Source organism: Podarcis cretensis, assembly GCF_951804945.1.
Source record: "Podarcis cretensis genome assembly, chromosome: 8".
Taxonomy (NCBI): domain Eukaryota; kingdom Metazoa; phylum Chordata; class Lepidosauria; order Squamata; family Lacertidae; genus Podarcis; species Podarcis cretensis.
Window position 1 is genome coordinate 44,972,741 of NC_137177.1, and position 24,994 is coordinate 44,997,734.

At 40.2% G+C, this 24,994-nt stretch overlaps 2 protein-coding genes across 2 annotated transcripts in view; both read right to left on the reverse strand.

The window, feature by feature from the left end:
• The window catches only part of WWOX (WW domain containing oxidoreductase), a 555,885-nt gene extending 540,943 nt beyond the window's left edge, over nt 1-14,942 (reverse strand). Inside the window, exons 1-4 of the mRNA XM_079988231.1 lie at nt 14,699-14,942; nt 10,655-10,719; nt 9,366-9,423; nt 6,016-6,194 (exon numbers count right to left, since the gene is read on the reverse strand). Of these exons, the coding sequence (XP_079844357.1) occupies nt 6,016-6,194; nt 9,366-9,423; nt 10,655-10,719; nt 14,699-14,805 (409 nt within the window). The 5' untranslated portion in view covers nt 14,806-14,942. The remainder of the gene's footprint in view (nt 1-6,015; nt 6,195-9,365; nt 9,424-10,654; nt 10,720-14,698) is intronic.
• A 4,180-nt stretch (nt 14,943-19,122) lies between these two features.
• On the reverse strand, nt 19,123-24,257 carry CLEC3A (C-type lectin domain family 3 member A). Its single transcript, XM_079986550.1, has 3 exons — nt 23,886-24,257; nt 22,373-22,456; nt 19,123-20,313 (listed from the first exon to the last, which is right to left on the reverse strand). The coding sequence occupies exons 1-3, from the start codon at nt 24,028-24,030 to the stop codon at nt 19,922-19,924; spliced, it is 621 nt and encodes a 206-aa protein (XP_079842676.1). The 5' UTR covers nt 24,031-24,257; the 3' UTR covers nt 19,123-19,921.
• Between the last annotated feature and the right edge of the window lie 737 nt (nt 24,258-24,994).

Genomic DNA, 24,994 nt, shown 5'->3' on the forward strand with positions numbered 1-24,994 from the left:
TCACCCAAACAAGCTCACAGAATATTTTTAGGAGCAAGAAGATAAATGCAAAGGCTCATCTGCTCTATAGCTTTCAATCCTTTTGTCTGCTTCTTCCAAGAAACTCTGCGAATGCAGTTCTATACATAATGCAGGATGCCCCTAAAGGGTCGCAGTCCCAACGCAGTATATTATTCCCTCCTTCAAATTCCATGCAAAACCAGGGTCATGACAAATTGTAGGAATATATGGAATTTTTCAGAAATACAAGGACAGCAACAATGTCATGATGCCACCACCTAAATGGCAGCTCTTAGATCAGTACTAGTAGTTTAGAAGGATGCCTTAGGTTTCTCTTTTGTTTATGGATAAAACAGTTCTTACTTCTCCCAGTGAAGTCTGGAGAAAGTCTTGCAATTATTCTGATTTGCGGGCAGGGCAGGGGGAGGATAACAGTTTGCTTTGCTACTATAGACTGCTAGAATAGAGTCAGTAGAGCATGAGATTGCTAATCTCAGTGTTGTCGGTTTGAGCCCCATGTTAGGCAAAAGATTTCTGTATTGCAGGGGGTTGGACTAGATGACCCTTGACCCCAAATCTACAATTTTATGAGTCTATGTAGCACCAAAACAAATATTATCAAACTCTAAGCAGATTATATGCAGCATCCCAGCCAACTACTGCAACCATTAATCCACATTATGTTTGCCCAAAGCAGACTTTAATAGGTTTATAAAGCCCCTAAAAAGCAACATTACCTGATATAGACTAGAAGGGCTTCAAGTCTGAAAGATGTGTTGAAAACAAAACACTTTCTATTTCCCATTCTGCCTCCCTACATCCACCCAAGTAAGTCATTAATTTAAGTCTTCCATTTAGAAAGTCAAACTAGATGCAACTGCACGTACATCACAACATACATTATCTTAGAAAAGGCATTCCTTCTTTCTGAGATACCACCTGTCACCTGTAATTTTCATTAAGGACTTACATTAAACTATTTTTAAAAAATATGATGCCCAGTCCATGAACAGCACACTTTTCAAATTGATCAGAAGGTTTATAAGCAGTTAGCCTAACCTACTATTAGCCAGCTAGATGTTGCAGCCCTAACCATTAGATATTCTTGAAGTGTCAAAAGTAAACAATGCTCCCAAAAGGCTTACGGGAAAATTGGAAGGGAGATATAAAAGCAGCAATGACAGCTTGTTCACAAGAACTGAGCTTTAATCCAGCTACGAACCAAAACTGCCACAAGGGCTTACAGGGGAAGCTGTGACAGGGCAAAAGAGGGGGAGCTGTTACATTCCTTAAATAAGCCTTCATGTGACTCCAACTTATAGAGTTAGGTAGTGCACAGAGTTGTTCTGTAATGAAAGATAAATAATGTTAACAAGTGATATACCAAAGAGATTTCATTACAAGTGTAATTATTGAGCCTTTTAGCCTCAATGTAATCTTACATACTATAAGTTTGTCTTGCATTGTGAATTTCAGCCAAAGTTGATAGAGTTCAATAACTTGACTAACCATCCATGTATACTGCTCATTACCCAAGTAATAGATTTATCAAAGCAGGCATGAGGCAATACAAGGAACAGATACCATTTCTAGAAATACCTCAGTGGAAATTACTAGATTTCAACAAAAGCATTATTATTAAGAATTTAACTCCATAATCTAGAGCGTAGAGAAAATGGTACCTAATGTAAAAGTAAGCACAATAAAAGATGGCAACACTAATATACATACTAGGAGGTCATTTGAACTTAAACCCCATCAAAAAAACAAAAACAAAACTTTAGGTATACTTGATTGTGAGATTCTTCCTGCAACAGTATAGAATGCTTGCAGCACACTTTGGGGGAGTAAGATAACAGACCTTGAGCATTTTTTCTGTTCTCTACGTGGCACTAAATGCAAGTAAGTTCCATGCAACTTTCCTCCACTGTACAGTTTTCTGCTAGGCAGGCATTGAAGAAATTCCATTAAGGATGGACAGTGATAAGGACTGCTTCACTCCCCACCCACAAAAATAACATATTAAAAATGCATCTCTACCATTACAAGGACTAGGTTTTCACTTTGCTTATTTTTAAAAATAAAGGCCAAGGTTCCCAAGAGCTGTAGATTTCACAGAAAACTCCCAAAAGCCACATGTCTTGGAAAAAACAAAAACAAGCAATGCCTGGCTTCTGTGCTTGGGGGATTTAAGAGAACTTTTACAGCAAATTTAGATAATCAGGATTCTAATGAAACTCTACTTTCTGATTAATGTGCAGGTTTGGGATTTTGAGCCAACAGCAAGATGGTTATTTTCAGCTGAAAATATAGTAAAGAAAGTATCCTACTATATGATCTGCAGGTGGTAGGGTTTTACTAAACTCTTCATCACCATCTAAAAAAACACTTCCATAGTCCAAGGACATTTAGGCTACCCTCTGCTAACATTTTAAAGATTTTTTTTTCACCTTAATCAAGTTCCTGTTCATATTAGCTCTCCCCTAGTTTTAAGATTTGACAACAGAAACTATTCAAAAGTTCTGCATAGAGGAAAAACAATATTCATAACTCAATCTAACAATTTTGATAGCTTTGCCCCAGCACTATGGTTTTACAGTTTTCCCTTAATCCAAATATATTTGATCACATCTGCCACTATGGTTCCAATGACTGCATTCCAATTCATTTTCTCTTTGCATTTGTCTACTTTTGACAAGCCTAAAAGAAATTTAACACAAATGTTACACAAAGATAGTTTTGCATACCTCACATGCCATTAGTTTGCTTTTCCATTTCAAGCATCAGACATTACAAAAAAAGTATTCAGCCCACAAGGGCAAACAAAACAAGGACACCAAGGTAAGCACGTTTGCAAAACTATTTAAAAACTGCATCTCTTATCATCACTTAGTCAGGTTTTGGAAAGCAGCTATAACAAAAGGGATGGCACTGTAGAGCACAAAAGTGTTATTGGCAGCTACCTTTTGAGGGGCCAATTGTGCTATCATGTATCAATTTCATCATGTCTCAGGCAGAGACAAATGCAAAACAATGCAAGATCAAATAACTATGCAGGACTCAAAGACAAGGGAGCAACACAAAGTAGTTACTAACATGTACAGTCATACCTCGGGTTGAAGTTGCTTCAGGTTGAGCGCTTTCAGGATGCGCTCCACGGTGACCCAGAAGTAATGGAATGTGTTACTTCCGGGTTTCGCCGCTCATGCATGATGGTAAAAATGACGCCACACACGTGCGGAAGCGGCAAATTGCGTCCCGCAGACGTGGGTTGCGTTCGCTTCAGGATGTGAACTGGACTCTGGAACGGATCCTGTTGGTATCCAGAGGTACCACTGTACAAATATCATAGAAGACAGGTGCAGAGACACTGGGTTGTGGGCAAAGAGTAATTCAAGGGCTTGTCTTTGATAAGTACAAGTTGACTTGTTCTTCTTGAAAGATCAGACCCCCCAACCACAAAGTGGTTTTGTAACTTTTTTCCAGTTTTTGAGAACTGCTTGACACAAGCAATAAGGGGCTAATGTTTGAGAATGGGGAATAAAAAGCTCCCCCTTGAGTGTACAGATCTAATTGTGCTGTTTTTTGCATCCTGGCCATGGTGTATATATTTCCTCTCAGAGTGGTGCAACTGAAACTGACAAGATGCGACTTGCTGAATTGTTTAGTTTCCATCTCTCTTTAATCTCCCATGTACACATAAACTCAGGGGCCAGGCATCAACACGCACTCAAACAGTTTTCCAATTACTTTGACATTCAAAGGCAAAACGTTTGTTGAAGGAGACTCGTGGCATGCATGCATATGGCGATCATGACCAAATCTTCTATTGTACAGTAGCAGATACAATACTGCTTTTCCTCAAAAGAGTTTAAGCACGTTACAGTTTGTAATAGAAGAATTTAGGGAGCTTTGCCTATGCCCCTAGAGAAAAAGTGTTCCTTTAAAGAATTTCAGCAGCATCACAAGTGTTCTTGCATCATGTTGCAGAGTTCTTGCACTGCCTACAAGAGATTAGATCCAAGTGAGTACTGCATACACAAAGCTAGACTACACAGGATTTCAAGGACATAAAGAAAGCTTTATATAAGCCTTAAAAGACAAATGCTAGTGTTTTGATATCCACATTTATCTTTATCTTAAGTTAAAAATTCTGGGATACTACGAACTACTATGTTTAGTTTTGTCAGATACATTTGCCAATGAAGTTGAAGTCAGCTACTTGCAGAAATTAGTTCACCTACTCTTCCACATTTGAACTTTAGCACCAGCAATTGATATATAAAAAGCCCAAGACAAAACTAATATTTGTTTTGGTAAACTTTGAAGCACTTTGATATGTTGCTCTTTTTTCTCTTTCTTTTTGCTTCATTTTTTTCAGAAGAGCAATAGAGCCCTCTAGTGGGGGGAAAAATCAAGACTGCTAACTCACAAGTAAGGTAGGAGCCCAGGATATGGCTGCCAAATGTGTATTATTTTAAAACATTTTTATGCCATGTTTCTGCTTTACACCACACTGGAAATGCTAAGACACATAAAAAAATCCAATAATATTAAAGCTATGAGCAAAATATATTACTCTCCATAGACTGAACAAAATACAAACACAAAACCTTGCCACTTGATAGAAACAGACTTCCCTGAACTATGCCTTATGAGACATAGAAATACCCTGCACTATATTTTTAATAAAACTTGGAAGCAGTAAATTTTCAAAACCCATCACTAATTTTCACTTCTTTTACTGGAAATACAGGTGAAGGGATGCTAGTTGCTAATTACAACAAGTGTTTATAAACTGTCAGCTAATATTTTTTGTGCTCCACAGAAATGCAGAAAACCAAACTGACAAGACCTTTAATAGCAAGTAAGTAGAACCCAACAATGAATATTTTAAAAATTTCATTTTGAAAAGGTGGTGTACTCAAAGGAAAAGCCTCTTATGTTTGTCATCTTATTATACATTTCCTCACTCTATGAAGTTTAAAGGAACTAGAAAGCAGTTAACTGCCAAATATATTCTCCCCTACCCTCCTTAGGTAGCTTTGAATTTTCAAACTGCAAGTATGCTTTCTTTCTATTTAAATTTAGAACTCCATAGTTTGATGCAACAGCTTACACATATTATCTTTTTTGAAAATACAGTGTTCATATCACCATGGGAAATAGTAAGTCACATTACTCACTGGCACATATACACATGAACTCTTTTTTATTTAACAGTTATTTGCTTCGTTGGTATAATGAGCTCCTGTTTTGGGCTCAATATTAAAAGAAGGTAAAAGTAAAGGGACCCCTGACCATTAGGTGCAGTCGCGGAAGACTCTGGGGTTGCGGAGCTCATCTCGTTTTACTAGCCAAGGGAGCTGACGTAGACAGTTTTTCTGGGTCATGTGGCCAGCATGACTAAGCTGCTTCTGGCGAAACCAGAGCAGCACATGGAAACACTGTTTACCTTCCCACCAGAGCGGTACCTATTTATCTACTTGCACTTTGACATGCTTTCAAATTGCTAAGTTGGCAGAAGCAGGGACCAAGCAATGGGAAGTACCTGATAGCAAAGCTAATCAGAACAATAACTGCCAAGAATTTAACTATGACCAAAACCTCTAAATAATTATCTAGAACGTTCCTTGTGAGGTAGCCAAACCAGACAATTGTGTAATAACGCACTATCACTTGGCATGCAGTTTTCCTGAGTCATTTCTTACCTTCCTTTGATGACAGACTGTACTTTTAGATTTGATGCTAAGGGACAAATCAGAACTGGGACAAGTTTCTGTGCAGATGAACCTTTACATGGAAATAAGTAGTTATTGGGACTTGCATCCAATTAAATAAATTTAAGTTTGGAATGTTGGTCCTTTTATACATAAATATACCACATACAGCATTGATCAACCTTGTATTTTGAAAATCAGTTATGAAGACCACTGAGGTAGTATCCACATGCATGTAACACATGCAAATTCACCAATACAGCTTGCCACAAAACTGAATGCAATATTGACCTACCTATTCCTGAATTTGCTCCAGTGACTATGACCACTTTTCCACTCATATCACGACCCTGAAGGATTTCCATTGCAGTGGTGTTTCCATCATACTTCTGCTTGGCATTGGGTTTCATTGGATTATCTTCTACGGTAAATGCTAGTCTTGGGTCAAGGTATGTTGTCCTTTTATTTATGTGGCTTAAGAAAAAAAAGAACGATGGTCATGCTAATATATCTTCAGTAACAATGCAAACACTGAGAACTACTTTATATTCAAACACTGCTATGTCCCTGTTCAGTTTTAAGTTACAGACTTGCTGCTTGTATTGCTGAGTCCGACCTTGTTAGTCTCCACAACCCCCATTCTTTCACAATCCTGGAGTAGTGCAAAAATTAAGTTTTATCAGGGGGTTCCTCTCCGATACAAAAATGTGGAATAGTAAGGAAAGAGGACAAATGAGAAATTATATTTATCTCTCATCTGGATAAAGGCATAACTGCAAGATTCTATGACCTTTGGTTAAACTTGGATCATAACCAGGATACATATATGAGAAAATGGGTGTGAGATTCAAAGAATAACAAGGAAACAATGGATTTGTGCCAACTTCTTATCTAATATAATTTCAGCAGACCTAAAGGAGAACTATTTTAAAACCATTGATCAATGGTTTTGATCAACACCTTATACATTAAATTTAATATATAAGTTAGGATTGGATAGATGTTGAAAATGTGGATGATAGAAAGTGGATTAAATACGTATCCTTTGGAATTGTTCTCAGATAAAATTATCATATACCCTTGGAGCCTTAAATATTTCTGCTTCGTTATTTAAAAGATGTTATTCCATAAAATGATTTAAAAATAGTGTTCAATTTTATAACTATTGCTAAGACTAAAATAGCTAAAATTGGAGGTAAAGTGTATATCCCACAATATCTGAATGGATTGAGAAAAAATGATCCATAGTAACTATGATTAAACTAACTAACTTATAAAAGAATACATATAAACTAGTCTAACAGGTTTATTTTAAAAGTTTTTTTTTAATGTTCTGGAACAAGTATAAGGATAATGTCCAAACATGATGCTTTCAACCTACTGTAATTGTATTTCTTTATGCTCTATCTTTGGTTGATTTTGTGTATTAATAAAAGAAAATGTATTATTTTTAAAAAATTCATCACTTTGGATTTACTCTTTGAATAACCTGCCCACCAAGGTGTGATTCACAACAACATTACCCTCATTTCATTGGCAGGTGAAGCCAAATTTTTTTGCCCAGATTTTTGGGGAGGTCTAACTTGGAAAACATGAGCACCTGTTTGTCATTGCTACTTTGCTTTTAGGGATCTGCAATTTGATGGCAGATTTTCATTCTTGCATTCAGCTTAGTACTACATTGTTTCAACTCTAATTTTGATGTTTACATGTTCCTGCCCTGGAACCTTCAGGGGAAGGGTGGATTACAAATATTTTTTATAAATAAGGTTTTGTTTTGTTTTGAACTATTTGTATAATTTTATAGTTGTATAATTTGTAAATAGTTGTATAATTTGTAAATTTGTATAATTTTATCACACAATTTGGAGGTCATGATAAGAGTCTTTTAGGAATGAAATTAGACCCCAGAGGACAGACCAAAAAATCCTACCAATAATCTTGCAGGCTCTAACCAACAACAGGTATATCAAAAGAGGGATTCAAATGAGATACATTTTGCATAGTCCATTACTGTTTACATTAAATTGTCACTGTAAGGCATTCTTCTGGCCAGAAATCTATAATAGACATACTTCCTGAATAAAAGGTAAAGGTAAAGGTACCCCTGCCCGTACGGGCCAGTCTTGACAGACTCTGGGGTTGTGCGCCCATCTCACTTAAGTGGCCAGGGGCCAGCGCTGTCCGGAGACACTTCCGGGTCACGTGGCCAGCGTGACATCGCTGCTCTGGCGAGCCAGAGCCGCACACGGAAACGCCGTTTACCTTCCCGCTGGTAAGCGGTCCCTATTTATCTACTTGCACCCGGAGGTGCTTTCGAACTGCTAGGTTGGCAGGCGCTGGGACCGAGCAGCGGGAGCGCACCCCGCCGCAGGGATTCGAACCGCCGACCTTTCGATCGGCAAGTCCTAGGCGCTGAGGCTTTAACCCACAGCGCCACCTGCGTCCCTGCTTCCTGAATACTCAGATTGAAAAAACAGATTGATTGCTAAAAAAAACACCCAGCAGCTTACAAGACCTGTGGCTATGTTAAACCTACAAATATAGAACTCTTGAGTTTTCCATTGTTTTGTTCCTGTAGCACAAAAGGCTGAAAGTCAATGGGCAATAGTTTCCAGTTTCATCTCTATGGATTAGCTTTCCTTAAGTAAAAATAAAGTGGTCCGCAACAAGTAATAAACATTAATAGTCTGTAACTGAAGGCCAATTGTGATATTACTGGCTTACAGTCTCAGTTCTGTGTGTTGGGAAGGTGACAGAAAAATGGCTATGAAAAAGAGTCGAATGCAATGACTACATGAAGCTGGTTTAAACAGTCAGACTATCAAGTCTACTATTGTTCACCAGGACAGTGGTTCACTGAGTCTCAGGGAGAGGTATTTCCCAGGACCTTCAACCAGGCACCATGTAATTGTAAGTGCAAGGGATGAAACCTATAAACATAAAAGAGCCTGCTGAATCAGTTCAATGACCCATCTAGTCCAGCCTCCTGTTCTCACAGTGGCAAAGCAGATGCCTATAGGAATCCCAAAAGCAGGAACTAAGAACAACAGCACTCTCCCCAGCTCCCAGGAATTAGTATTTGGAAACTTAATGCCTCTGACAATAGCAGGGTAGAACCTAGTCACTGTGGCTAGTAACCATTGATAGCCTTATTCTCCATTAATTTGTCTAAAACTCTTTTGAAGTCACCTAGGTTGGTGGCCATTGCTACCTCTTGTGGGAGAAAATTCGACAGTTTAGCTATGCATGGTGTGAAATGGTACTTTCTGTTTCTCCTGCTCTTTTGTATTCCAATATTATGGGAACTATTTACATGCATATGCTCTGTAAATTAGCTGTGAATTCTTCAAATCTCTAGGCAGACTTGCCATTGACAGCTTCAAGCAACTTTTCCAAAGAAAATGAATTAAATCATATTAGATTTAATATGGTTTGGCATTTTTTATTAACTATACCTTTCAAGAGGCTTTTTACAAAACAAGCTTCAACATGCTACAAGAAAATCTGGATAAGTATTTCACTGCATTACTGCTTTGAATAGTGCAAGGATAGACAATTTGGAAACCAGTGACCATCAAAATAACAAAACTGCAGAAATGTCATCTGGAGGAGAATTAGAACGCTTGCAGTTCTCTCACTTACTCAACAAAGTAGACTTGTCCATTTTCATCTGTTTCTTGCTCCCATCCATATGGCAAATCTGAAGGAATATAAAATAATTTTAGTGGCATTTTTAAAGCAATTTAAAGCTTTGAGCTTAAATTGTATATCCTCAGCAACATTTTGTCTTCAACTGAAGAATGTGGTGGAGACAAGAACCAGTAATATCCAGGAAAGGAAGAGTGTGACACAATAATGGAAGACAATCAACAAATTAACCTTCCACATGGTTTTAATGCTATAATCCTATGCACACTCTTTTGGGACTAAGCACACACTGAATTCAATGAGACTTGCTTCCAGATAACCAAGCATTGGATCAAGCTGAAAATGAGCAATGCCTGTTCGGTAGTTAGTGGCCCTTAAGGGATTCAGTTAGTCTGCACACACCTTTCTTTATAAGTTTATTGCTAAGGCTATATATAATTGAAGATCTGAAATTACTGAAGTAGGGAGATGAGAAAAGAGAAAGCATTGTAACTGCAACATTTAACCTGAAATGGAAGAGTCATGGCAATGGCCACTGATGTTTCATGTTGTATACAATCCAAAGTTCTAGTATGCCCAATACAGCAACCCCAATAATGCAGGACAATTTGTTCTTCTGCAGCTATATTTTATAAAAGGAAGACAATGAGTGAACAGCTGCAATAATTTACTTCCACTACAGAAGAAGCCTCACAAATTTTTGAGGAAGGATTCCAGATTAAATGGTTTAAGGACCAACATTAGGGTCTTCCTATGACACAAGTATTCATGTCTTGTTTCCAAGCCATAGAGATTATCTGCAATCATTTGCAAATTATGGCACAACAAACTGATGGCTCAGGCTTTAACTTTTCAAAGTTTATTTATTATTAAATTAAATTACTAGTCCACCCTTCCTCCCAAAGGTGCCCAGGATAGCAATTTAAAATAAAAGTGTATTTAAAACAATTGGAATGTTTTATTGGAAAACATTAATTGTTAGTGGGACTTTTTAAAAATGTGCTTCCACTATTTTCCCTTGATATTTTACTTGGAAAAGTATCACACAGATAATGGGACAGACTAATTTACTAGTATTAGGACTCAGCTACATTAGTAAAGAAACAGTGAACTGAATATGCTATAAACATGTAACAACACCAGATGGCACCAGACCGCAGGAAATTTTAAAATGAGGTTTTCCATAGAAATTTTTTATTTTGTTAAAACAATCTAATTTCTGACTTTTTTATAGCTTTTCCCCCTGTGTTTAGAACCACCAGTCAGCAAAACTAGACACAAACCTCCTGCAACTCGTTTCCGTTTCCCGGATTTGGGATGATCCCACTGAGTTCTTTCTTCCAGGTGACTGAAAGGGAAGCATTTCAATATAAACAAATATATTTCACAAATGAAGTGAGAGCTCAATTGTGTCACTATGCATTGGTAATATTAAAACTGGCCAATCTTCCTGGTGCAACAAACATTTGCAGTAATGAGGCATCTGATCATAGCCTGCATTTTTAATCAAGGCTTATATTTTGATCAAGGTTGTATCTTAAAAATTAGCTTAAATCCACAAATGTTTCTTTCGAGGCAGGAAACCAGCAGGCAGCTGGCAATCGCTTGGGCAGGGGCCCTCTGGTTTATTGCGGTCATAAAAAGGCTGGGAACAAAAGGTCACATTGACCATACAAATTACAGAATACAATCAAGCTGCAATTAAGTTGGTAAATAGTAAGAATTATTGTGCCTCCCGTTAGAGACTTGAACCACATTTTCCTAAGGTTAAAAGGGCAAGAGCTAATGGAAATAGGGAAAGGGGGGCTTCTCTCTGAAGAAACTGTTTTTAAGTTTTTTCTTACTTTGAAAACGTCTTTGCTTATAAAAAAACTATATATGTTATGTATTAAATATATTGGCTTAAATGTAATTATGCAAAGGATTTAGAAAGTAAGAAATGTTGGATTCTTATTTCATATAGTTGTAAGAGACCACAGGGGCTATCAGCCCAGCCCCCTGTCAGGCAGGAAACACCATCAGAGCACTCCAGACATATGGTTGTCAGGCCTTTGTTTAAAGACCTCCAAAAGAAGGAGATCTTTCATTGATGATGCGTGAGAATGTGAACACAAAGATCTCTGACATCTGTTTAAAATAAAATTAGCCACCATCTGTTTTAGCCATCTGCTCTATTTTAGAATTAAGGGGGCAAAGGTGATCTGGTAATTAAGGTGCCTTGTAGAGGTTAATGGCTACTTGTTTGCCAATTATAAATATAGCTTTTTGTTTCCCATAAAAGGCAATAGGAAATGGGTGTATCTTTTGTGATTGGTTCTAGCAAACAGCCAATAGGAATTTCAACCAGGCTGATTGGACAGAGGCAGCCAAAGGAGGAGCAAGGGGGCTGGGTTAAGGAAATATAAGTGCTGGCTATAATGGCAGGAGAACAGGCCAGAGCTTGGTAACCATATACCACTGTGCCTCTCATTTATTTGTCTGACAAATAAACTATTATTTTAATTTCTCTATTGCTGCGTTGAATATTTCATTCCAGCTAAGCGTTAACCACAAGCAGGGTGCTACAGTAAAGCAGTGTGCTCCCCCTACCTATGCCTTCTAGCTGCTTTGGGGCACAAATAATTCCTAGAATACTATAATGAAAGAATATGGGTCACTGCTAATTCATACAAAGGCAAAGCTGACAGGGAAAATCCGAAACCAGAGTGACCAAGCGTTCCAGAGAGATTTGAGTAAATTTATGCAATATATAGACAATCATTGTAAACATATAAAAACACTAGCAGGACTGAGATAAAACTCACAAGGTTTAAAAGAAGGAACTTTCTACATGTGTTTTGACTTTTGAATAATTTTAGATATATGTAGAATTAAGCAAATACAAATGTGTGGACATAATATGTGTTTTATAAAAACCAGAAGACGAACGGAGGGAAGTTGTGAGCTCGGTAGAGCATAACATTTTACAAAAGGCGTTAATGTGATATAATTATTGTTAAAAATGGAAAATTAATAAAAATACTATTTTAAAAAAATTCATACCAAGGCAGTGGTTACAAACAAGACACAGAAAAGATAACCTGTCTGTATGAATAAATAAAATAAAAAATTGTCCAGTAGCACCTTGGAGACCAACTAAGTTTGTTCTGGGTATAAGCTTTCGTGTGCATGCGCACTTCTGAAGAAGTGTGCATGCACACAAAAGCTTATACCCAGAACAAACTTAGTTGGTCTCTATGGTGCTACAGGACAATTTTTATTTTTTTTATTTTATTTCAACTGCGTCAGACCAACAAAACTACCTACCTGTGTCTGTATGAATGTTAAGGAACAGAACTGGTAGGCCCAAAGTCTTCCTTAGGAATGCTCAGGAGCCCAAAAGCAAGTCTTCAAAAAGTTTGTTAGGTTCTATAGGTTTCCTTTTACAGCAAAACCTGTGAACCTTCATTTCTAAGGAGAGATGAACTTACTGAGTTGCACCCAACTGTGTTACTCAGCTAATGGTAATGTCTCCATTTGCAAAACTTAAAATTCCCTCTCCCTCCTGCAACCCCCCACACCACTTAAATTTATTTATATTTTATTTCATAAAATTTATACACCGCTTGATTGCATAAAAACAAACAAACCTCAGAGCAGTTTACAAAAACATAAAACAAGAAAATAAAGAAAAAATTACAATCATACTTTAAAAAATATAAACGTTTAAATACTAAAGCAGATTAAAATTACCTCAACTTTCTAAGCATTTGAGTAGGCTCATCTAAACAAGAATTATTGTTGCAGGCACCGAAAAGTGAACAGTGAAGGCCCCCACTTGGTGTCAATAGGTGGGGAGTTCCAAAGTATAGGTGCTGCCCCACTAAACAATCAAGTTCTTCCAAATGCAGAAAGGGCAATATGTGGCACCTGTTGTAGTGCCAACTCTACTCATTGAAACAGTCAAGTAGGCCCATAAAGGGTAAAGCAATCTCAGGTACAGTGGCGTAGCGTGGGGGGTGCAGGGGGGGCCGGCCGCACTGGGCACAACATCTGGGGGTTAGGGGGCGAAAATTACTTGCCTTGCCCTGGGTGCTGACAACCCACGCTACGCCACTGCTCAGGTAAACTGGTCCCAAGTTGTTAAGGGCTTTTTATTTTAATGGTAACACCTTGAAATTGGCCCAGTAGCAAATCGGCAACCAGTGCAGATCTCTGAGCACAGGCGCTCTATGTTAACAAGGCCTCAATCCCATCAGCAATCATGCATGCTACAGCCTTCCAAACTACAGCTGCTGGATCAAACACAGTTTCATATTCCGCAACTCCTCAAAATACCAAGGAACTGCTCAGGTTCCAAGGCGCCAAAGAGGATGCTTAGGAGTCACATCAACTACCTATTTCATCTGACCATTCCACAGTGAGACAAGGGATTTGACAGGATCACCAGCTTTCTCCACTGGAAAAATCCCCCAGGGCAGTGGTTCCCAATTAGCTCCGTTCTGCAGATCCCCTGAACCAGGCCAAGCCATGGACCCCCTATTTTTGAAAAGGCTTACTTCTGAATAAAAGCACACAGGATTGGGCTCTACTTAGTTTGCCTTTGAAGATACCAGAAGACTCCTGTGCTGTCCTTCTTCAGTTTGTTCTGTACTTATGCTACTGTTGCTTTGTGGCCAGTGGTCTGCAACTGCCCCCAACCTTAGACTGGTCGGATACAAAAGGGAACGACATGCTTGCACCTTTAAGAGCCGAGTAGAAGAAGTAATTTCAGCAGGTGTGAGTTTGCAGGACAAGCTGCACCTGCTGGTCGTGGCAGAGAAGAGGCGATGCTCCTGAGGTGTGCTGTTCGCTTTTGTACGGGTCACCCAACCAAACCAATACAACTGCGGGTGACAGCTTGCATCCCCCCCTAGCGTAAACACCTTACAGAACTATGGGGAGGGGGTTGTTATTAATATTTTTACCACCATCATAACCCTCATTATTTCCAGGAACCATGTTGCACTGGGGACTTCTTGCCTCTCACCAATATAACCTCACAAACCATTCAGGTTCAAGTGAAATTCTGCACACACCCCAAGACATTACGAGGGTGGAGGGGAAGGAGAGAAAACTTTTCTGCGTGCCACCCTCATAAACCACTGAGAAATGTTACTTTTTGTATCCTACACTGGTAAACTGAGGAGGAGGAGGAGACTTTAAGTACCCCCCACCCACCCACGCCGGACGAGCCACTCAGAAAAGCGACCCTTTGCCGCCCAAGCCTTCCCTCAGAGAAAGTCCACCTCAGAGGCGGGAGCCCTTCCTCACCTGCCTGCCTGCCCACCTGCCCCTCTCCCACTTACTTGGCGTAGTAAACCCAGCCATCCTTCGTGGTCCTCTCCTCCCAGCCGGGGGGCAGCTCCTCGTCGCTGTCGGTGTCGTCCAGCCCCGCGTACTTCAGCGCCGCCATAGTACCTCGCGACGGTCCCAGGAAGGTTCTCCTCAGAAACGCCACCCTCCCGCTTCAATTATCGCCCGCCTCCTCTTCCCCCTCCCCGCACAGAGACGGAGCTTCTTGCAAGCAGGTTTCAGATTTTGGGGGCGGGGGGAGTTGTTGGGTATTTTTTAAGGGGGGAACAGCCCCTTCCGGTTCCGTTGAGCCAATCCCAGGGCGCGGAGGACGAATTGTATCATGGGAAGCGTAGTCCCGGGTGAGGGGAAAGCACGTGCCAAGCCGAGCTTTCAGCGGAAGGAAAATACAGTACCGACGTAGTGCTCGCGGGTGTTGCTGCAGCGGGCAAGTGTGGCTTTTTGTAGTCCCGTGCGAGATTCATCTTAAAGTTTGGGCTATATGTAACTGCGTCTCTGTAGTTTGTCTTTACTGTACTGAATATGCCCCGTGTATTGCTCTGTCATTGTTCCTGCTTATGTTTACGGTAAATGTATGTGGGTGGATGTATGATTTTGAGAGAAATGCCCCGATTTGGGGGGAAGGTTGTTGAGAAGTTTTGAAAGCAGGAGCAGAAAGAGAGGGCTGCTTCTGCAAATACTATTTCTACAGATAAGAATAATAAAGAGGAAATTTTCCCTCTGGCAACAGTTGCGCTTTGCCAGTTTCAAGTTCAGCGGTTGTTTTTGTACTTCAAGTGCGCCTGCAATCTTTTTCACACATGAGAATAAATCCCATTTTACGCACTTTGTAACCACTTTGCTTTGTGCCGCAGTCTGCATTCCCAGAGAAACTCCCCAGCACCCACCACTCTTGGTTGTAAAAACTGCATCTAGAAAAATACAAATCCCAAAATATTGCGGGTGGGTATATAGTGGATATGTAGCTGAATTCAGTTTTCAGACTCAGAAAGTCTACATGAATTGCCATGTAGACTGAGTTGACAAATTAAAATGTTCATCTTATTTGTATGATTGTCCCCCTAGTCAGGGAAGCTATAATAAAAACACTGCACTGCATTGTAAGTGTAATAACTGAACACAGCATCAGATGGTGCAGTATACAAAATAATATAGAAGAATAGTCTGCTTGTAATCTTTTTAATGCTACGAACAAGTAACCAAAAGAACGATACATGGACCATTTTATATTGCCTGTATACTTAAATCCTTCCAACCCAAAGTTTCTAACTATTTATTTCAGATAATTTATTTATTATTTTTAAAAGTCTACTGCCTGATTGTACAATAGAGCTGTATCATGTACTTGTTTTATGAATCTATAGATCGGTTATTAATCTGTAAGATTATTCGATTTCATATCTGTTTTGTAACATGGGAAGTACCATGTTTTGTAACATGGGAAATATCAAGCAGGTTAGTTTGAATATGGATGAATTACGAATAATCCTACAGTTTTCTTTTCTACACCTCTGTGGTCAGATTAAACACCATCCCCACCCCTGCGCACTCTCTCGCTTTCACTCTCTGTGTAAGTATGTTAAGGAGAATGTAAGTTGAGTTGTTAATGTGACCATGATGCATATTCGCCAGGCCTCATGACAAATGTGCACATAGTCCAGCCATGAAGAGGGAATTTTGCACATTTCCTAGTCACTATACATAATTTCAGGCTTCGGATAAGTTTTTGAAGGGGGCTGGGTGGAGTTGTCTGTGTTTGGGGGCAGGATCTGTGCGACAAAGATAGGCTGGTGAAAGGGAGGGGATAGGACAGGGGTCAGCAACCTTTTTCAGCCATGGGCTGGTCCACCGTCCCTCAGACCTTGTGGGGGCCCGGACTATATTTTTGTTGGAGGGGGATGAACGAATTCCTATACCCCACAAATAACCCAGAGGTGCATTTTAAATAAAAGCACACATTCTACTCATGTAAAACCACCAGGCAGGCCCCACAAATAACCCAGAGATGCATTTTAAATAAAAGGACACATTCTACTCATGTAAAAACATGCTGATTCCCGGACCATCTGCATGCCGGATTGAGAAGGCGATTGGGCCACATCCGGCTCCCGGGCCTTAGGTTGCCTACCCCGGGATAGGATTACAATTGGTTCTTTGTGAGGGTGGGGAGAGAAAAGACGAGACAGAATGGGAACAGGTACAAAGTGGGGTGCAAAATAAGAAATAATCCACTGTAGGCAATTTTGAGCTAGATGAGCCAATAGTCTGACTCTCCATAAAGCAGCTTCCTGTGTTATTTTAATAACAATAGCTAAGCTGACCATCACAAAATATAATGAGTCCCGAGAGACTGCTCTGTACCCCATGTATTTTCAGCACCACCTTTATTCCCAATCCTAGGCTCCTGCCTTGGAAGGATGATCTTCACCCGCCCAGAGAAATTTTCTTCCCCATTATCATTGTATGTGTTTTCCGAACTGAAAGATGCCACCACTCAGTGCTCTGGCTTGCTCAGGAGAAAGCCCTGGCAAATTCTCTCTCGCTCACTGTGCCCAGCAAGATGTGGATGTTCCAGGATGCTGAGCAGCTGTTCTGCGAAGATCCTAATATTTGTGAAGAAGTGCTCCTGGTCCCAACAGGCTTTCATGTTGTCCAATACCATCCTGAGCCCAAGCCCTAGAATGTGGATGCTGCAAAGTTCCAGCGTGATTTCCTGTGGCCTGCAGAGGAGTGCAATGCTGTGGTGTGCAAATGGCAGCATTAGATTCAGCACCTCACTTGAGTGGACAGCACTACTGGTGCAGTAGTCGGGCTCATAGGGCCAGTACCCACCACCAGCACAGTGAACTTTGCCCTTCAATGGAAAATATAACCACCAATGCCTGTATAGCACTATGGCAGGCAAGGTACTCAGAGCTGCTTCCAGGACAGCTTGCAGAGGTTGGCAGCTGCCTTCTCCATGCTCCTCCTGTAACTGTGCCTTAAACCCAGGTGGAGTGTTAATCCAAGGTTTGCTTGCCACTCCCTGCCTCTGCTGAAGGTAAAAGAATGACAGTAACACCTCCTCCAACCACTACCAACTTGCCTTAACATATCTTTTACTTACACTCCTACTGTGAATTGGGAAAACAATAATTTTTGTTTCCTAGTGGAAGATCAGGACCAAGAGAAAATTTGGCTGAGTAATCATGGAAATGCTTTTGAAAGCAAGCTTTAAAAAACACACACCAAAAAACTGAAAGTGGGGAGGGACCCACAATTTTAAAAGTTGTGAATTCACCACTATTTAGGGCTAATGAATGATTATTTTAAGATCAGATCACACCTGGATTGAACAAACTGAAACAATGATTATGTACTCTGTTACTCTGATGGGAAGGAACCATATCAGTGGTAAGACACCAACTTTCCAAGCAGAAGGCCCCTGGTTCAATTCCTGGTCTCTCAAATTAAGCAGGACCCCATAGTAAGAATTGTGGGCAGGCAGTGAGGGGGGGGGGCACCTCTCTCTCTCTCTGCCTCAGACCCTGCAAGGCTGCTGCTAAACAGAGTAGATAATGCTGGCATAAGGAAGCTTCCTATGTCCTTCCTAATAAGAATTGCAGCCCATTCCTATGCATGTTCACTCAGAATTAAGAAGGTTGGCAATGTTTAACTAATAAGATTGGTTTTTAAAAATCCAGTTAACTGATTTTATATAGGCAGCCAAATTTTATTCAGAGTAGAATCATTTATTTCAGTGGGTCTACTCGTGGCCAGCACACAGGTGGCCCTTTCCCATAGAAGGGGATCCCTTTTGGTGCCTGCTGTTACAGATGTGGGTCATTTTATTCTATTTTTAATTTACATTATTATCTCTCAACCTTAAAAATAAATAAAGCACAGGGTGGCTCACAAATAAAACTGCATAATCAACAAAACCACAAATTAGGCTTTTTACTTCAGAATTACTGGTTTTATCAACAGACAAATATAATTCATAAGTTAATTGATTATGCCAGTAAAACTCAAATGGCTGCAATTCTATACACATTTACCTGGGAATAAGTTCCCCATAACTCAATAGAGATTACTTATGAGTACAGTGGTACCTTGGTTTATGAACTTAATCCGTTCCAGAAGTCCGTTCTTAAACCAAAGGATTCTTAAACCAAGGCGTGCCACAAACCAAAACACCTACTTCAGGTTTTGCAGCGTTCTTAATCCAAGTTGTTCATAAACTAAGCTGTTCTTAAACCAAGGTACCACTGTAGACATGTATAGGCTTGCACTGTGTTTAATGGGCTGATAACTTTAAAATTAAGTACAGCACATAATCTCAAATAAGTGTACATAGGATTGGATGTCTTCGACTCCCCTGTTCACACACACACACATCCATGCATTAAAACACAACATTGCCACTGCAACATCCAGCTCTTGTGCTTTTGAAAAATAACTTTATTGAAATGTGTAAATCATGCAAAGAGTGAAGATATTCAAATGTGTTAGATATAAAGCATGATGGGAAGTTACATGTCAGAGAAGTATTCATCCCACTCACTATATATATGTTGATAGCAGGGACACTTTTTATGATAACAAGCTTTAAATTATAACAAGAGTAGTTTGTTGCCTGTGTCCTGATATCATAGGAGCCTTGGAAATAAGAAGCGTGCTAAAGAAGCCACACTGATGAGGATTTAATACCTCAGTATCTACAGTATGCTTACAGCAAAACCTCACATTCCCTCTGTCCTGCAGTCCATTATAAATCTTGGGATGCAGCTACCCTGTAATTAACCCTGCAGTGCTGGGATACTGACTAGGATCAAATAGTGGATCTACCACTAACAGCACAATCAATTCCGTGTTGGTTGTCCTATCACCTCTGTTTATGACATTAGCAGTGTTCAAAGCAAAGCATTGATTTTCTTGCAGCAACAGAACACACAGGGAATTGCAACTGAATGGAAAATTAATTAATAGAGGAAGTATCTGCTTTAAAAGAGAGGTTTGCAGTTTTAGTAAACAGGAAGGATTATCAAGAGGTATATACTTGAACTCAACAATCCATCATGACTAAAGGCTATTTTGACTGCCCCATACAAAACTAATTACCTGAAAGTGTGGTCTCTGACTCTGGATTTGTTGTGAAGCTTGGTGATGACTGCAAACTGGCATCCCTACCATATATGTGTTTGAGAAGTGAAAGAAGGAAGCAGACCTAGCTGTGATTAAGGGATCAGGAATTCACAAATATATCGTTTGACAGTACGGCAGACTTCATCTAACCACTTTCCTTGAGCTGACTGTGAAAACAAGACACAATTTTCCCGTTTTCCTCCATTGGGTTGTGACCGGTCCCAGTTGAAGTAGTTGAGGACCATTCCATTGACATCAACAAATTTCCCTTCGTTTACCATGTCAGTGACACCCAGCCAAAAATCTGCCACACCTGACAAGCTCTTCTTGCTGTACTCTCGGAGAGCATTGGTTTCATCGCCGTCTCTGGGGATAGCAAGAGTCCCTCCCTTGGCTATGCAGTCTTCGTTTGCTTCATGGAAATGTTTTGCACCATCGGATGCCAAGTAGCATTTTTTATGGACCTTTGTTCCACGAAGACAGACTGTGAATGAAAGAAGTTGGATACAATGATTAAAGAATCCATGTTAAGTGGACCGAAGTGGTTCTTCACTGCTTATTGCTACCTGAAATTTCCCTGGATTTGGAATTTCTCTTGGCAGAATTTAGGATGGGTGGGCATCTATTTTGGCCCTAAGAGCCTAAGCCCATACAAACTTTCAGTTTGCAGTGATTGTTTTCCCATAAACATTTCTTCAGACACAGCATCAGCACTGTAGTTCCTTGCACCATTATTGATTTTGAGAGGTAGCAAAATACCTCATCACAACACTTTCATTTCCTGCCGAATCAAAGAAGCAGCCCAACATGTGCTAAGGGCAATGTTAATTGGGTCTTCTAATCACAGTTTCAATTTGTTCATTTGCAAGCTACTGAAACAGGCATAAAGATAACCAGCTATAAAGATGATGGCTGCTTATTGCTTTGCAGTAATTGATGGAGTTAATGGCTCCTTCAGCCTGTTGGCCTCTCTTTGTAGCATCATCCCAGTAGAAGATACAATGGGTTGCTTTAAAGAAAAAACTGAACCCTGGTTAGGGGATGCAGTTAATACTAGTGCATTGGGTAGACACTGGGCGGGTGAGCACTAACACTTACTGGATCCCCAAATTAACAGGAAAGGCTTGATGTGGTTGAGTGCTTTGGGCCAATCTCTGTATCTGAAATACTGAAAGTTAGCATATAAATCCCTGGATGGATGACACTGAATATAACACGAGGACATAAGAAGAGCATACCGATGGCTAATTTCAACATTCCCACAACTCTGGGTGCTTTTAGAATATCACCATTGTTGAACCTCCAGTCTCAGTCTACAGTTCTACAGTATGTATGCTTACCTCAGACTTAGTCTGAGAATGTTTATTTTGTGGTAGGATTCAATTGCATACCAGACAATTCAGGTTGCGCAATTCTAGTTGTTTGGGAAGTGCTGCACAACAAACCTGCTCCCCCAAAATGCTGGGCTTTTTACAATAACAAAAGTGGAGGGAAACAGAGATAGCATTTGCTTTGACATGTCATTTAACCTTACCACAAAAAATAAGAATGAATGCTCATTTAATAGCCAGCATAATCTAATCTCTCTGTAAATAAATCAGAATGGTCATCTGGAAGTGCCCTGAGTCCCCAGGCTCTCTGGATAATCCCTTTTAAAACTGCCTCTCTTTCCTGTGTGCAATTACAAGTGGCAGAAGGGGGCACTGAAAAAACAGGCCTTCTTGTTAGCATGTTGTGATCTGTTGGGACAACTGCCCTCCATGACTTTATTACCCAGATATTATATTATGTCACTGACTCTTTAAGCTGTTTTGGTTTTGGAAGTCCAAGGAGAAGAGCCAGAGAGGGGCGGAGAGAAACTAAAAATGAGCCAGGACTGTTATTTGTACTATTTATGTTTGGAAAACAGTCCCTCCACCTCACCACTTTGGTTTCATGGCATACTGCAAGGAAAAACAGATATTTGTCTTGACATCAGAATGGGCTGAACTATCAGGAAATAGGTGTATACTTGGCTGTCCACCAAGGGCAGGGATCTAAAGTCCTTTTCATTACTTAGAAACACAAAGTGCCAAAGTAAAGCTAGCTGTGCATGAGGTCAACTCAGTGCTTAGCAAATAAAACCAGGACAAGATATCTGAAAACACTATTTTAAAGTCTGCACCAAACACCCCGAGTATTCATGTGTTTAATAATATCTTAAATCATTTGATAAAAAATGGAACAACAAATGGAATAACATCTTTCAGTCCATTTACCATCTATCTCTCTTCCCCCACCCCAATCCCCAGTTTTAAAATGAGCATTTAAAGTTATTTAAAACTGAAAAATATTCAGGGGAGAGCCAACTAAAGGAAACGATTCAACCCTGCAGAGCAAGGATGGAGGACTTGTGTCCCTCCAGATACTGCTGAACTATTATTTCTGTCAGTCAGAGCCAGCACTGACTAATGGTCAGAGATGATGGGAGTTGTAATCCACCAACATCTGGAGGACCAGACATTATGCACCCCTTCTGTCGAATAATAAAAAGCAACCCTTACCTGTCTGCAGTGCTTGCATTTCCTTCAGGGAGTTTACCTCTTGCCAAAGCTTGTTAATTTGACTCTTTAGGTCACCGTCTTTCTCTTAAATAAGTAAGTATATGTATACATTAACATATTTAGACACATCAAAACATTTACAGTAAGATGTGGAGTGCAATACAAAGGCTGCAATCCTAACCCCACTAACCTGTGAATAAATCCTGCTGAATTATTTGCAGGCTTCCTTTATCATGGGGAGGTAGCTGTCTGTGAAGGGTGAAGTCTGCATATAGTAGGGTTCTATATGGCTGTGTACACAATATACACCCACAGTTTGTTAAGTGCGCTATGAGGGGTAAACTACAGTTCCAAGCATTGGGGGGGGCAGGTGTGTTTTAAGTGTATGGTATGTACTTTTGGTTGCAGGCAGCTTTCTTTATTTCCATGCTCCACACTACACAGGTGAGGGTCATTTTAATTTTTATTTTGCCAGTTTTGAGTGTTCAAATCCTCATGCCACGTCAGTAATATTTGACACAAAGAGGCTACCTAGAGAAGTGCGGTAGAGGTGTGAGAAGTACCTTTGCTACCTTCCCATCCCACATGCTTTAGCCTCTTTGAATGTTACTGGTAGAATGTGAGAACAGGCTATGCAAAAGTGTCTTATCATGGCACAACGAAAAGAAAAACTACCCAAGTATGAGGTTTTCCCATGATTATTTGCTGTCTGTTACAGTAACTATCTCATGGCATGGTCCAAAGCAGAGCTGGGGGATGTTCCAGGTGTTGCTGAATGACAGTTCTTTCTCTCTCCCCCCACCCCACTAAATTTTTAATGATACAATAAGATATAGAAAACTAATGTAAACGAAAACAGCTACCAAAAGTAAAAATAGAGTATAGAGTCCTTTGTTAAAGGTACTTCTTAACCCTTACCACCCTCTTCCAAATCTCACCTGGGATCTTTCTTTTCTCTTCCCAGCCACTAATTCTGGGAGATCAACATTTCCCTGCCTCCTACCCAGTTCTCACCATCCTTGACCACTGGTCAAGCTGGTTTGGGCTGATGAGGAATGGAGTCATAGAAACACCAGAAGGTGACTTATACTGAATCAGACCACTTAGTACTGTCCACACTGACTGACAACAGCTCTCCAGGGTTTCGGGCAGGAACTTTTCCCAGATGTACCTTGAGACTGAACCTGGAATCTTCAGCATGCAACTGAGCTATGGTCCTTTCCTACAGCAACAACACCTGAAGGGCCAAAGGCTCCCCATCCCTACTTTAAAGACACATGAAGCTGAAGAGGTCTAGGTTTGATCTGTGCCTGAGAACTCCGGGTATAGTATGTGTTATATGTTATGTGCCCAGGCTTTTTCTGTCATAGAATTCATAAATAAAACTATCCAAATCAGATGAACCAACATATCAAAAAATAAAATAATACTTGTTAATAAATTTACTAAGGTAGCAATCAAATAATATATTTATCATAATCTTCATTCTCTGTGGCCTACTAAGTTTGCTTACCTTTAACCCTCCGTTTGCTGTGTTTTCTGGCTTTGGAATGGACAGACTGGCCAGTTGTTTGATCCAGCAAAAGGATGGTAACAAGGAGGAAAATCAGAAATCCCATTTGTGCCATCTCTGTTTTCAGACAGTGAGCAAGAGTCATCAACAGCAGCTTGAAAGCAGTTGTGAGAACTGCAGCCCTGTAGAACTGATGGTGTTTGGCTTTATTAAAGGGTAGTGAGAGAATTGGCTGCGCTCCTTGTTTATTAAATGAGCAAAATACTCAAGCAGGCTTCAGCATAAGGTGCCCTCTTGTTCTCAGTCTTTAGCCTCTCCCACACCAGATTTATACTTCCTGTCAACTCTGACCAATTGAATTTATCAGGCTTGCAATCCAGGGCTTAACGTTTTTACTCAAGAGTAACACCTGCATAGTTCAATGCTGGAGAGTATGCTCTTTGTAACAAGGATGGGGAATCTGTGGCCCTCCAAATGTTGCTGGACTTCTACACCAGCCAGTAGCAGCCAGCATGGCCAATGGTCAGAGGCTGATGAAAGCTGTAGTCCAACAAAACAGGTTTACCATTCCCTTTACTGGAAAAGTGGCCTCTTGATCCTAAGGGCTGTTAGAACAGCTCAGCCTCCTAATGTGAGCCCTGTATCAGTTGATCTCATAATTGTTTAATGCATGCCCTTCTTCCCAAAGGAGCCCTGGGCAGCAAACATGAACTATTAAAGCATTTAAAAACAATTCTATTTTGCAGAGTTTATTATGATCCTATACAGATACAGACCAGGAACAGCAGGTTCAAGCTTTCCATCCTATTAATTTTATTATTAGGTTTATATCTTGCGTTTGCTCCAAGGAACTCAAGCTGCCATACTCTGCAGTACTTTGTCCTCACAACAGCCCTGTGAGGTAGGTTAGATAAAGAAATTCAGTGACCTTGGTCGAATCACAGCTTTGTTGCTGAGTGGTGATTTGAACCTGGGTCTCCCCATTATTCCACAGTGGCCCTTGCTGTCTAGTATAAAAAAGGACATTTCCCTCCCAATCCCATTTACGACTGATAAAACTGACCGCAAGCAGCTCCCACTCTTGTCAATTTCATCATTCTATAGCACAT